The sequence below is a fragment of the Phoca vitulina genome, unplaced genomic scaffold (genome assembly GCF_004348235.1).
Source record: "Phoca vitulina isolate PV1807 unplaced genomic scaffold, GSC_HSeal_1.0 scaffold9, whole genome shotgun sequence".
Lineage (NCBI taxonomy): Eukaryota > Metazoa > Chordata > Mammalia > Carnivora > Phocidae > Phoca > Phoca vitulina.
Window position 1 is genome coordinate 9,784,606 of NW_022589712.1, and position 13,861 is coordinate 9,798,466.

General features: G+C 45.7%; 1 protein-coding gene across 5 annotated transcripts in view; it reads right to left on the minus strand.

The window, feature by feature from the left end:
• SNX9 (sorting nexin 9) overlaps positions 1-13,861 on the minus strand; it is a 75,756-nt gene that overhangs the window by 3,435 nt on the left and 58,460 nt on the right. For all 5 annotated transcript variants that reach the window (XM_032407574.1, XM_032407573.1, XM_032407577.1 and 2 more), the window contains 6 exons: positions 12,909-13,012; positions 9,521-9,598; positions 5,187-5,263; positions 3,840-3,929; positions 1,938-2,052; positions 103-194 (listed from right to left, as the gene is read on the minus strand). In XM_032407574.1, the coding sequence (XP_032263465.1) occupies positions 103-194; positions 1,938-2,052; positions 3,840-3,929; positions 5,187-5,263; positions 9,521-9,598; positions 12,909-13,012 (556 nt within the window). The remainder of the gene's footprint in view (positions 1-102; positions 195-1,937; positions 2,053-3,839; positions 3,930-5,186; positions 5,264-9,520; positions 9,599-12,908; positions 13,013-13,861) is intronic.

The following is a 13,861-nucleotide window of genomic DNA, read 5'->3' on the forward strand; positions in this document are numbered from 1 at the left end:
TGTGTGTGTGTGTGTGTGTGTGTGTGTGTGTGTGTGTGTGTGTGAATGTGTGCGCACGCATGCACGTGCTTGCATGCAAAGGGCCTGGGGAGGCTGACTTACTGTTTCGTAGAATTGCACCTGTTGTTCCAGGTACAGGCGGATGACGCTGTTGTAGTCATAGATCCGGTTACTATGGAAGTGATTCATTTCGGCTACAACCAAAACCAAGATATCAATCAGCCCCCAAACTTCCACAGACAGCGCCAGCTTGCTCTGCTCGGTTTCACCTGGTTGGCTTCAGGGCAGGGCCAGTTCCTGACAAATCACTTTATAAAGAAGCTAGAAAACTCATCTGAAAATAATCTGAGGGCAAACAATACTCTCCAGCAGAGGGATGACTTGTTGACTTGCAGATGAGATACTGTGAACCCAACACAATCACCCACGTGTGGACTTTGTTCTCCCACAACACATGGAGCAGGAGGCCAACGTGGTGGTCACTCTCCGCGGACGTCATCTGTGATGCAGGACCCAGCGAGGCACCCGGTGGGCCCTGGCCTGTTCCCTCTTGGGTTGCGTTTCTTCGGGTGCCCTTGAAAGGCTGTATGGGTGGGTGCGACGCAGGGGGACCCTCTTCTGTATGGAGCTTCGCTGCTGAGCATCAGGGCTCCCAGAACCCAACCTCTTACCAGGTGAGAGGATCTGGACACCTGTTCTTCAACTCTGCTGAATATATCTATTCACAGAGGACTCCCTTACTGAATTTGTCTCTCGGGACTCGCCCCTAACCCCCCTATCACCAACTCAAGAGAGGCCCCATCACATCGCCACCTGCCTCTTCCCTTGTTCTGAGCACCTGGAAAGCCAGCTGCTGGCATATATTCCTACGAAAAGGGCACTGTTCTGAGTTTTCTATTATCTCAAGTTGTATGAAGCTTCTCATTTCTCTGTTTGGAAAACTTCAAAGCCAAATCCCCCATGTCAAACCCTTCAGAAATATCTTCACTCAGGTTTTCCCATTTCTGCCCCTACTTGTCTTAGTTCTGGAAACCTTGGTCCCTTTGTCCCACTCATTCCCTAGTCCTGAGGGCTGTTCCTTGGAAAAGTCTGCAAACATGCTTCCTTCTCTTCCCCGAGCACCACGTCTTCTTCAGGCCCAGAACTCTCAGACCACAGAGGCAGTGGTCTTCTGCGTGGGCCTTCTGACGTCTGCCCCCCAACCTCTCCCACCCTCTCCCTGAGTGGTGTACCCCCGACCCCCACCATCAAACCTTTTACTGGCTTCTTAATGCCCACAGCAAGTCTAGGCTCTTCTGCCCAGCTCTCAAGGCCCCCCACCATCACCAACACTCATTCCCCAACAGCCTGTAAGTCGATCTTATTCCTGAAGGCCAATGAGAAATCCTGTCCCATTATTTTGTGTGGTTTTGTTCAAACTAGAACATCCTTCCCCTTTCTCCTTTGCCCATGCCTGTTCCGTCTGTCCACTGAAACAGGAAAAATCCGTTCACTGCTCCTGTGTGCTGGAAAGCACTCAAATATATAAAAACCATTTACTATCTTCTTTTTACTAACACTCAAATTTTGCCCAAAAATATGTCCAAGCTCCCTTTACATTTTACAGTCCCGGGGATAGAGGTTACAAACTGCTGGAAGCTGAACTTTGGGATCTAACGCAGCATCATGATCGGAGCTAATATTAAGGGTTATAAAAGGATCTTCACTGCCTCTGAGAAATAATAAAGACGCACGGGTTTAATCAGGCTGTCATTCATGGCTCGATCAGGGAAAGGGGTTCATTTCCATTAACACTGGGATCCTGCAAACGACAGGCTTGGGAGGGGACCTGAAATCAGCTCTTATTTGCTTAGTTTCTCTCCAGCCAGGAAAACAGCACCTCCGCTGGGGAGAGGGACCATCTTCGCTAGCGGCGCACGAACCTTGCTCGGTCTTACCTTGCAATGCGTAAGACATGGTGCCAACTCGCTTCACCATGTTCTGTTTGTCCTGGGGGGTGATTTTACTAGTTGCGACCAGTTTATCACTTTCTTTCACTTTCTCTATTGCTCCCTGTGAAATACACATGCAACAGTGTTAATAAAACAATGCTCAGAAGATTAGTCATTCGTTTATCGTATAACAATGCCCACATCTTCTACAACTGACCAGCTACTGAACAAAAAAATGTTCCCACAAAGAAAGAACATAGGAAAGCACCTAAATATAACTTCCTGCAAGTCACTTGGAAGCAAAAGGGTTGCTATTCTTGAAAAACAGAACTAAGCTAAAATGGACAGTTTTATGCTACAATAGGATGAAAAGCAAACAGCACTCTATTTCCGTAATATCTGAGCCCGTGCCAGGACGAGAGGAGCGCAGGGGACGGACACAGGCATCGGGGGTTTAGAAGGCTGATGAGGGACAGCCTCGTGCCTGCGCCCGGCTCTCTGTCTCTGTTCGGGGGCACGCTGGCTGCGGGTGCTGGAGCGCGCTGACTGGCAGCTTTACTTTGGTTTCCGGGAGGAGCGCTGCGTCAATTTCAAATCGATACTCAGACAGAAGTAGGGATACAGCTGCCAAACGCTTCCCCCTCCAGAATCATCACAGTGCTCAGCAGAGCAGTCTGCGAAGAAAAACTTGACACTCGTGCATAAATCAGGCTCCATGCCCAAAACTCCACTGCTGGCATAGATCCCTACGACAAGCTAACTCTTCTGAGTTGGCTTTTTTAACTGAGATTTTAATTTTTGTTATATTTATGTTATTTCCCCCCAGTTCTGTGGAGATATAATTGACATACAGCACTGCATGAGTTTAAGGCGTACAACATAATCATCTGATGTCTGTATATACCGCAGAATGATGACCACTGTAACTGCTGCTGACATCCATCACCTCACGTAGTTACAAGTTGGTTTGTTTTCTTCCTTTGTGATGAGAATTTCTAAGACCTACTCCCCCAGCAATCACTATCTCAGAGAGACCACTGCACTCCCAGGATCACCGCAGCATTACCCACAACAGCCACGATGTGGAAACACCTAAGTGTCCATCGATGTTCTGAGTCTGACATTAAATTATCTGAAGTTGCACAAGGCTTCCCTTCCTGACACCCGGATTATTAAGCTGAATGCTAAAACGGCCACACGCCAGGGCTGTTAGGGTCGCAGACCCAGCCTCTGTAGAGATTCTCCTAATAAATCCAAGTGCATCACAGTATCCCAGAATATGACAGTTGATAAAATGCCCCTATTCTGAAATAATACGTAGAGTTTGAAACAGAGAAAAAGGAACCAGAATTGAAATGTGCGGACACCCCAAAACATTTCAAAATTCAGTTTAAAAATACCTTTATGGTGGGAATTATATAGTTTCCTTATTAGTACAAAAATATAAAATCGATGTTGACCATTTAAATTTTCATTAGGAAACCCTTCGTCAGGCCCATGGGGACAGAATATCTTACTTCATCTCGACGGGGAAGGGTCTTTGAGGACTTGCCAGCAGCTTACAGGGGACCCACTAGTAAGGGCAAGCAGTATTCCTAATCTTGTCTTGAATTTCAAACAGCATGATTATGTTGTTTGATACCTGACCCAAGTATAGGCATAAAGGAATATTTTTTTCACATTTTTGTTCCCTCAAAGTAATCTTTTTATAGACTCGAAAAACTAGAACTACCCAGAGTCTAAACGTGTTATGGGACCTCACTATTTAAACAGCCCAAGCAGCTCCGGCCGGTTTCAGAAAGCTCCCCGACTCAGGGCTGTACTGAGCGACAGGGCCCGCTCAGTGGCCATGCGTCACGGCCCTGGCTCACCCGTGTCATCTTGTCTGCACTTCTGTGATCAAGTTACCTTGTGGGCGCCGATAATATCAGGGAAGCAGCCAAGGAAACCTTTATATTCATGATTACATTCCATGAGGAAATGGAGATCTTTCTTTGGCTACAACGAGACACAGGTTGGTTATTACTGGCAGAGAAATCCAGAAAAGGGTCGTACTGGAGGACTGTATGAGCCAAGCCTCAGGTACGAGCTACTGTATGTCAAGGGCTAAACATTCAGCCTAGTTTTCCTGAAAGAAAACAACCCCCAAGACTATTACATTCTCAATCGTAGATTGGAGAGAAAATGATAAAACATTAGATCATTTTTAGGCTGGTTGGTAAAATTAGTTTTTACAAGCAAATAAGATGTAATCATTTAATGTCTAAGTTTTAGCAGAGAATATAAATTATTATTAAAAATCTGGTAGTCCTCACCCAACATAAAAAAAAACAAACAAACCTGGTAGTCCTCTTAAGTGGCAACCTAATATTTTTCAATTTTTCTGAATTATAATTTTTTTTTAAAGATTTTATTTATTTATTTGACAGAGAGAGACACAGCGAGAGAGGGAACACAAGCAGGGGGAGGGGGAGAGGGAGAAGCAGGCTTCCTGCTGAGCAGGGAGCCCGATGTGGGGCTCGAACCCAGGACCCTGGGATCACGACCCGAGCTGAAAGCAGTCGCTTAACGACTGAGCCACCCAGGCGCCCCTGAATTACAATTTTTAATAGCTATGTTATGCACAGTTCTAAAAACTAATCTTTTCCTATAAGTAGTGGTAGTCAGGGGCCAACATGAAGGTGTGTGCGCATGTGTGCACATATTTCAAGAAGTCATCTGAGAAACTTTTAATGTAGGGATTTGAAACAACATTGATGCCTACTCCCCTTAAGGGAATTTATTATCTGTTTTCTGTAAAAAGAACTGGAATCGGACCACTGAAGGCCCCAATAAAAGCCACATGGCTGGAACAGAGACCTGCCCCTTGCCTGGGCCCACGCGGGTGCCTTCTCCGTAGTGGCTGCTGAATGCTGAGAGCCTGCCATTTACCAGCCGAGTAAAGCAGGCCTCAGGCAGGCCAAGAGTCCAAACGGTGGAGTGAATGGTGCTCTTGCCCTAACATTCCAACCCCCTGATGACGGAGGATGGATCTGAGCCACCGACACTGGAAGGTACTCATTTAGATTTCTCGGTGATAAATGTATCCATCACTTTGGCTTACCCGAAGCAACACTATTACCATACACAATGAACAAAGATAGAAAAGAAGAGGAGATCTATTTGCAAAGTTTGTTTTAAAATTGGTTAAAGAAACACGTGGGTCCAACAGCATACAATCTGCACCAGGACTGGGACCGGCGGCCACGGGGGTACCTGTTCTGCTACGAGACCGGCAATTTCTTCGTAAGTCTTTCCTGCTTCCGTTATTGCAGCATTGAGATCGGTTTCGCCTGGAAATCAGTACAGCTACATCAGGGCTCGTGAGTATTTTCTCTTTGTTTATTTTACTTAAAAATTTTATTATGGCAAACACTACGCTTTTCAAAACTAGAGGACAGTGTAATGAGTCCCCATCTACCCATCACCTCGCTTCCCAACGAACAGCTCATGGCCAGTCTTTCTGCACCTGCACCGTCCATCCCCTACCTCCCCCTTTCGCTGGCCACATTACAATGCACCCATAAATTCTACGTCAGAGATAAGCACTCTTTAAAAAGCAAGGACAATACCAACATCACACTGGAGAAATGAGAATTGCTCCTGATAGAATTATCTGGTCAGTGGGCAGCTCCCTGGTATCTGGAATCGAGCTGGCTGCTTTCAGGACTCAGAGAAAGCCCACATGGCAGAGAGCTGAAGTGTTTCTTCACTCATTAGGTTCTTTCTCCTCCCTCCCTCTTTTCTCGCAAATTTCTCTTTGGGCCGTTGAAGAAACCAGGTATTTGCCTTGGTACCTGCAGCCTGGGTTTTGCTGACTGTGTCTGTGGTGATAACACAGTCCTCTGTTCCCTGTACCATCTAGATCTTTCATTTTAGGAACGGTTTGCAAAGTGTTGCTCTTCTACTCCTATCACTCCTTCTTGATCTGAAGCACTTCTATAAAGAGGAACTCTCCTTTATCGACTACCTGGTTACCTTGAGGTATTGGAAGAGAAAAAGCACATTAAATGCTTCTTTCTCTTTACCATTTTCAGAATGAGTTGATCCTCTAACCATTCCCCAAAGGTAACAGATTAACTTTTTAAAAAAGTATCATTGCAAGTCTGGATTTACACATACTTGATAAGCTTCATTGCAGAGAAAGTATTATTTTCACTAATGCTCTTTCTATTTACTGGCCAGTGGAAGGCTTTTCAAATCAGCATCTGGGTTCTGCTAGGAGCTCTGATTCATCTGGGAGGAACAGTGTTGAGAAATCCCCCTGTGGGGGGCACCAGAGGTGCTTCTCGTGACTGGATTGGGTATTTCTAGGCCTTTTCAATGAACACAGCAAGGAAAAATATATTTTTTTTAAAAGAGGAAAACCATAATGAGCTCATATGGATATTTCCAATTCAAATTTAGGACTTCAGGATTTTTCATAATGTATTTTAAAACTTTTGATTTTTGTTTAGCTCTTTCATTTAAAAAACTGAGTTCCTAAAAACAGTAACATAATTACGTATTTGCTTTACCCTACAATATGTAAAAGAGTTTTAGAAGTTTTAGAATAACAACACCAATATTTTATTGCTAACTATATGATTACTGAAAACAAAAGATTTTTGAAGTCTTTTTGACTTTAAGGAATTTGCTACTAGGGATGTAGAATCATTGATACGTTTTACGGTCATGTGAAATAATTCTTCTCTACGTGGTTATGCCTTCAACCTCATGTATCAAGTGATTTATTTTGCTTTTGCTTTTTAGGGATTTTTTTTTTTTTTTTACATTTTAAATTTGTTTTCTAATAATAAATGTAGAATAAATATACATGTAAAACATTCCCATGTAAAACATTCCCATGGTTCCCAAAGTAAAATCTGTAAAACTAGATAAAACCGGAGGTCCAGCTTCTACACCCATTCCTCTTCTCTGCTCCAGATAACCATCTAAATATTTTTATCCATTATTTTTCCTGATAATCCATAAGAAGTGCTTCATGGATCTGCACAAAGGCCGTGTGAATAGTCTCTGTGTTGTTCTAGTATCGGTTTCTGTACTCAGAGAGGGAGCATGGAAGGTTATATTTAACATAATCCGAAATATTCTTAGGAACCGGATCCTCTGAATTATGCAAGATCAAAGAGTGCAGCACTGCCCCACGTCACCAGCACATCTGAGCAAAGGAAGACATGATAAGACACAGTACTCAACTCTGCTGACCCTCATTTGCCTTGAAACGTGAAAAGCTAGTCTGTGGGCACTTGAGAAGTTCTTTGAAAATAAGATCTCTAGGAAGTTGAATGATACTCCCCGTAAAGCACATTACACTGAGTACTTTTAATACTTGACAAAGTGCCGTCTGCAATGTGAATACTTGATAACACACGGACTGATAGCTCTGAGCAGGGAAAACAGTAAGGAAGCCAAGCCAAGTGAGGCATGGCTGGGAGGGATCACACGGGTGGGCGCTGCAGAGAAGGCACAGCATCTTCAGGGTCCTCTCCTACTCCACCTCCCCTCCAGGATGTCCTCATCCTGCCAGGGCCTCCCCCACAGCCCCCCCACAGCCCCCTCTATCCTGCCTTTTTCCCAGGTTGCTCCAGGCTGAAGTTATACAGATAGAAAACTCCGGAGAGAAGCTGATCATTTGGAAGGTATGCAGATTCTACTGAAATTTACAGAACGAGAAATATATGGAAAGACTTATGTACAGTATAAAGCTACAAAGGACATCTTTAGGACCCATTTCCCAGATTACCAACTGTCTTCTCCTCCCCCCTTTTCAAGACTTTTGGTTCAATTATCTGTGCCCTCTATTAATATCACATTTAGTGAAGGGTGAGTGATTTGTCTCTCCTGGCACTGACCCGGAGAACAAGGGAATTGCTGTTTACAAATTCTGTGATCTAGCTCTGAATGGTTTTTAAGTTTTCTGACTTCAAGGAATGGAAGTCAAGTCTGGGTCCATGCTACTGGAAGGATCATTGTTAGGCTTACAATCTCACCTTGGAGCGGTTCCATTTCCAGTTAGCATGGGGACAACTGCCAAGACCCTTGCTCTCAATGTAATAATACCAAATAAACTAAACCATCATATTTCTCCGTAAAGTCACGGAAGCACTGTGGGAATGAAGAAACCCAAAGGAACTCAATTCAGAAAGGGCTGAGCCTCGCACCCTAGGCAAGCTGTCGGGTCTGGAGGCTGGGGGAGAGCAGAGGAAAAGGGCGCCTTCCACAGCAGAGGGACTTGGCTGGGACGGGAGGCTCTGCTCTGCTTTTACCAGATGCATGGGGGCTGGTATGAGGGACCAGAACCTGGGGGAGCCCCAAATGCAGAGCCAGTTCTCCCACAGGGGTTTTGTGCACTAAGGGGTGATGGCGGGAAGCGGGGGCAGGGCTGGAGGACAGAGAGCTCTTGGGGGGAGGCTTAAGGAAGGCGAGATTCAGGTGAACTCTGACATGGGACACTGATCGGGGTCCAGCATCTTCAGAACACAAGCTCTCCACCCGTCAAGATACTAGAAAAGCACAAAGATGAGAGTGCTCTTGGAGTCCTGCCGGCACCTAAGCAATGGGGGTGGCCCTACACTTGCCTCCTCCGTCAACCCCCTGTGGCACCCTGGCCAGGAGGCTGATCGTTCCAGGCCTATGTTCCTCATCTCGAACATGAGGGGGCCAGATGAACTAATCCTCAGGGCTCCCATCCAATCTAAAAGTTGGGATTATAAGACACAATTCAGCCAGGACAAAAAGAAATATTCATATGTGGGAGCCCCAAATCTTCCATTCTGGTGGGAGACTCATTTCTTGTTCCTAAAAACGCTCAGACACTGACCTCCACAGACTATCTTCCCTGAGTATCAGAATAAACACCATGGCCAAAGTACCAATTCTGCCATTTCTGTAAGTGATTGGACACATGTAAATTTAGTAAGTGCCGCTCACCTGACAAATGCTTTTACTTGCTACCTGCTCCACTGAGCAAACTAAGCAAAAGTAAACCAAAATAGAAAGGAGAACAGCTAGCTTGTTCTCACAAGTGCTGCCAATGTAAAAGTACAATGAATCCGAGACAGCACAGGTAAGATGCACAGTATGGTATGTAAGACACACCATACACAGCTGAGAATAACTCTAGGTCACGCAGAGACCTAAGGCAACGAGAATTTGTTACTTAGTCAAAATGTTCCCTCCAAACGGCCTTGACAAATTCCGGCCTTTGTAACAGGAAGACCTGACTTCTGAGGTTGGCAGAGACATGAAAGCAAGGGCAGAGGGTGACTTATCATAGCTGCCTGTTCCAGGGCAACACAAGAGCTGTCTCTGAGCGCAAAGAAAGGCTAAGAAGCTAGCAAGAAACTCAGAGTACAACCACGCTCCACTTTTCTCAAAAGTAGTTAAGGTGAGGGTACAGAAGTGCTGAGTGGGGCAGCCTAGCCGGCTGAAGTGTCGGTGACAAAGGTCCCTAGCTGCAGAGTTTCTGTGTGCTTGCAAGAGCCCGAGGGGGTGGCTGGTCCGCACAAGACACTAAGGGCCCGAAGGATAAATAAATACAGCCGTACCTTGATAACCACTGGAACTAAACACTGTTGCTAAACTCTGCAAGGCCTTTCCTATCTTCTGATATTCCTTGGGTAACGCTGAAAGAGAAAGAAGAAGACATTGTTAACTAGTCCTCTGAGCAAACGGGAATGGGATTTGACTATTTCCTGAAAGTGATTACTTTTGTCATAAAAGAAATTTCTGGAAGTGACTCAAAAGAGTCTATATTCTTTAATAAAATCACTGGCTTTTTTAAATTAATGATTTTTTTCAAAGAAATTTTTTATTAACTGATTGTTCAGTTCGTGGCCGGATGCTCTCATTCCGAACTACCACCCTGGCCCCACATCCTCACTCATGGCATTAAGTTGAAGCGCCTGGGAGCTCATCTGGAAGAGGGTTTCTAGTTGACCAAGCACTTGCACCGAGTCCTAGGTGATCACCAGGACAACCCCTCTACCGCGTGCAGACACACCATCCCCGTTCCGCGGGTTAGGAAAATAAGGCTCAGCTAAGTAAACTGACTTGCCCAGGGTCGCATGGCTAATAAATGGTGGATGTGGTACTTGTGATTCCAAACGCCTTGCTTTCCCCACTGTTAGGTATGCATCAGTGATTATTTGCAAAACTGAAGGCAACAAGGTGTGGAGAAAAATATGGCAGAAGGACTCAACAGGACCAGGGAGGAGGGATCTGAGCTTTCTCAACTGTATAACATGATTAAGGAAATGATCTCTGCAGGCCCTTCTAGCTTTCAAAGAACATACAGATTTCAATGCTTTACTATTATTATGGTCTCATAAGAGCTTACAATTAAAATTAATTATTTTACAATGAAATCACTAACAGAAGCTTCACTCCCCTTTTTATTCATGAGTTGACTCCCTGTGACCAGAGGAGGGCGGTGTGTTTTGTCTTCTAATGCTGCATTTGTGTACTTTCCCATTTCAGGCCTAATTAGTGCTATATTTAGGATATGGCATCGTATTTCCGTGCCATGAGAATGGAGCAACTGTTCTCGAGCACGAACGGATGGCCCGCCGCTGCGAGTGGTTTTGTTGATGTCGAGTATTATGTGAATGGTAGAGGATCATTCAGTGAGAAGCAGGACCTTTTTTTTTTCCGCAAAGGGCCAGACAGTAAATATTTCAGGCTTTGTGGGGCCACAGGTTTCTTGAAAGCTGAAAGTACTTGACTCCGCCACTGTAACAGCAAAGCAGCCACAGGTAATCCGTACAGAAGCGGGCCTGGCTGTGTTCCACTTTATAAAAACAGACAGCAGGCCAGATCTGGCCTCCAGGCCACAGTCTGCCAATTGCTGATAAGGCTTAGATTTCAGGTCTGGATTTAATGGATCTTAATATTGCTATTAACTGTGCTCTGCTATCTTTTTTTTTTTTTTAAGATTTTATTTATTTATTTGACAGAGAGAGGCACAGTGAGAGGGAACACAAGTAGGGGGAGTGGGAGAGGGAGAAGCAGGCTTCCCACCGAGCAGGGAGCCCGATGCGGGGCTCGATCCCAGGACCTTGGGATCATGACCTGAGCCGAAGGCAGACGCCCAACTGACTGAGCCACCCAGACGCCCCCACATTCAGTTTCTTACTCGTTAAAATTATTTTTTGACTTCAAATTTTATTTTTTCCCTTCTTTAGAAGAAAAATATCATTTGTTAATAAATCTTTACAAAACAGATAATTAAATTCCTTCCTATGCTGAGTATCACAGTTTAAAAGTGGGTATGTATTAGCTTTATTATTCAAAGTAGAAGCCATTTTTAAGAGAAAAACAAAATAAAACTGAATACAACCAGTATTCTTGTAGGGTGTACGAGTTGAAGGCCAGAAAATTCTTAGATACCAGCCTTATGGCTAGCCTACTAGCCTTCATACGAGGTTAGGTTACTGAGTCAGGGACTCGCAGCACCACTTTCTGGGTAACTAGAGCTCAGTTTTCTCTCTGGGACTCAGGCGGCTGAGCTGGTGATAAGGACGGGACGGGTGGACAGGGGAGGAAACTCCTGAGCGTCTCTGGCCCTCGAAGACCATGTGAATGGAACCGCAGTGGTGACCTGTCCTCTGAGGCCCGCGGAACCTCCGAGGTGGGAGGGCAGCTGGCTGGTGTGACCCCCACGGCTGGCAGTGACAGTTTCCTTGCCTGGACTATGTGACGTGAGGGGCCAGGGAATACAGGACAACAGAGGTCAGCAGAATGACAGTCTAGACACAAAGGGAAGGGGGGGTTGGGGTGGGGGTGGGGATAAGAAGTCCTCGAGGACATGGAAAGAGCAGGTAGAAGCCATGGCTGGCAGGGCCCCCCGGGCTCACGTTGCCCCTAGTCTGACCCAGCTCATGCTTTCCACAGCCAACTATCCTGGCTTTTCCTAAAAGTTAGGGCTGTAGTGGGCGCCTGGGTGGCTCAGTCGGTTAAGTGTCTGCCTTTGGCTCAGGTCATGATCCCAGGGTGCCAGCATCGAGCCCCGCATTGGGCTCCCTGCTCAGCATGGAGCCTGCATCTCCCTCTGCCTGCCTCTCTCCCTGCTTGTGATCTCTGTCCAATAAATAAATAAAATCTTAAAAAAAAAAATTAGGGCTGTAGCAAATACAGATGGTCCCTGACTTAACAATCTGACTTCATGATGGTGCCAGAGCAATATGCATTCACTAGGAACCATACTTGGAATTTTGAATTTGGTTCCTGTCCCGAGCTTATGATCTGCGGGAGGACCCTGTCCGTGATGCTGGGCAGCGGCAGCCTCACCAGCCGGCGACCACGGGGGTCAGCGACCAGCACGTTGACGACCACTCTGCACCCGGACAGCCATTCTGTTCTTCACTTTCAGTACGGCACGAGATGTTCAACACTTTGCTATAAAACAGGCTCTGTGTGAGAGGATTTTGCCCAAGGGCAGGCTGGCCAGGCTAAGCTGTGGTGTTTGGGAGGTTAGGTGTATTGAATGCATTTTCGACTTAGGCTATTTTCCACTTAGGATGCGCTTATCGGGATGCAACCCCATCGTTAAGTTGAGGAAGATTCTGTACACAACATCTTACTTACCAAATGGATAAAGCCTAAAAAGTACAATCATGAGATTAAAAATAACAAGTACTCTCTACACATGCAGAAAAGATTAATTGTCCGTAGATTACAAACCCCAAATAACTAGAAACACTTAAGGGAACACGGTGTTTTATGCAAGTTCTTGAACTGGCTTTGCTGGAGCCGATTCTCTGCTGTCTGGGTGGGGCTGACAAGTGAGGCTCGCCACCGGGCTGTGGGTATGACATTACTTCAGTTCACTAAAGGCACCTGCGTCCGAGCGCACGGCTCCTCAGTGCGGTGAAGGCCACAGACCGAGCCTGCACCGCCACGACCAGGGCCCAGAGCTGGCGTGAGGACGGCACTTACGTCCCGTGCACCGCTTCCAGTGCTCCTGTCCTACTGTCAGCAGCTCCTTCACGCCGTCGTCCATGGCTCTGGTGAATTTACCGACGGCATCGCACTTCTGTTCTCTGTGGGGCAAAACACAAGAAGGCATGTCCTTGACTCTGCTACCAAACGGTCAGTGTGACGAGGAGGAGGAGAAAAATCAACACGGTCGGGGGAGACTCCCGCCGAACGTAACCGCGGGTACTTGTTTTCTTGCATTGTAACAACTGCTCTTTAACCAGGCTTGATTCGGATTTTTAGAGAAGGGGCGCCTGGGTGGCTCAGTCGGTAAAGCAGCTGCCTTCAGCTCAGGTCATGATTCCGGGGTCCTGGGATCGAGCCCCACATCGGGCTCCCTGCTCAGCAGGGAGCCTGCTTCTCCCTCTCCCTCTGCCTGCTGCTCATGTTCACTCTCTCTCTCTCAAATAAATAAAATCTTTAAAAAAAACAACAGATTTTTAAAGAATGACTTAAAAATCTGCCATTTAAATTTTAAGTCCTTCCCTCCCCCTCTCAATTCCCTGTGACTTTTAACTAAAATTATTCTAAAGTATATAAAATCATGATTTCTTGAACATATGATTGAGTGGAATTCTATCAGTGGAGGTACTGAGTGGGTCTTCATGCATTCCTGCAAGTACTTTAGCGAACCGAAGGTAACCTGGACACAACAAGGTAAGTGATACTGAACATCTCAGTTCTTTGAGGATGTAAAAAGTACCAACCTGAAAAACTCATCCCAGTATCATATTAAATAAAAAAAAAACAAAAAAACAGATTAGAAGACAGAATGCACAGTGTGAGGTCTTTCCTTTTTAAACTATTTTTCCCTGAGATACGTATGTGCAGAGGACGTTTCAGAAGACTACAGACCTAGGCCAACGCATTAACATTGATTTTTCTCTCTGGGTAGTTGGAAGATTGTGTTTTTC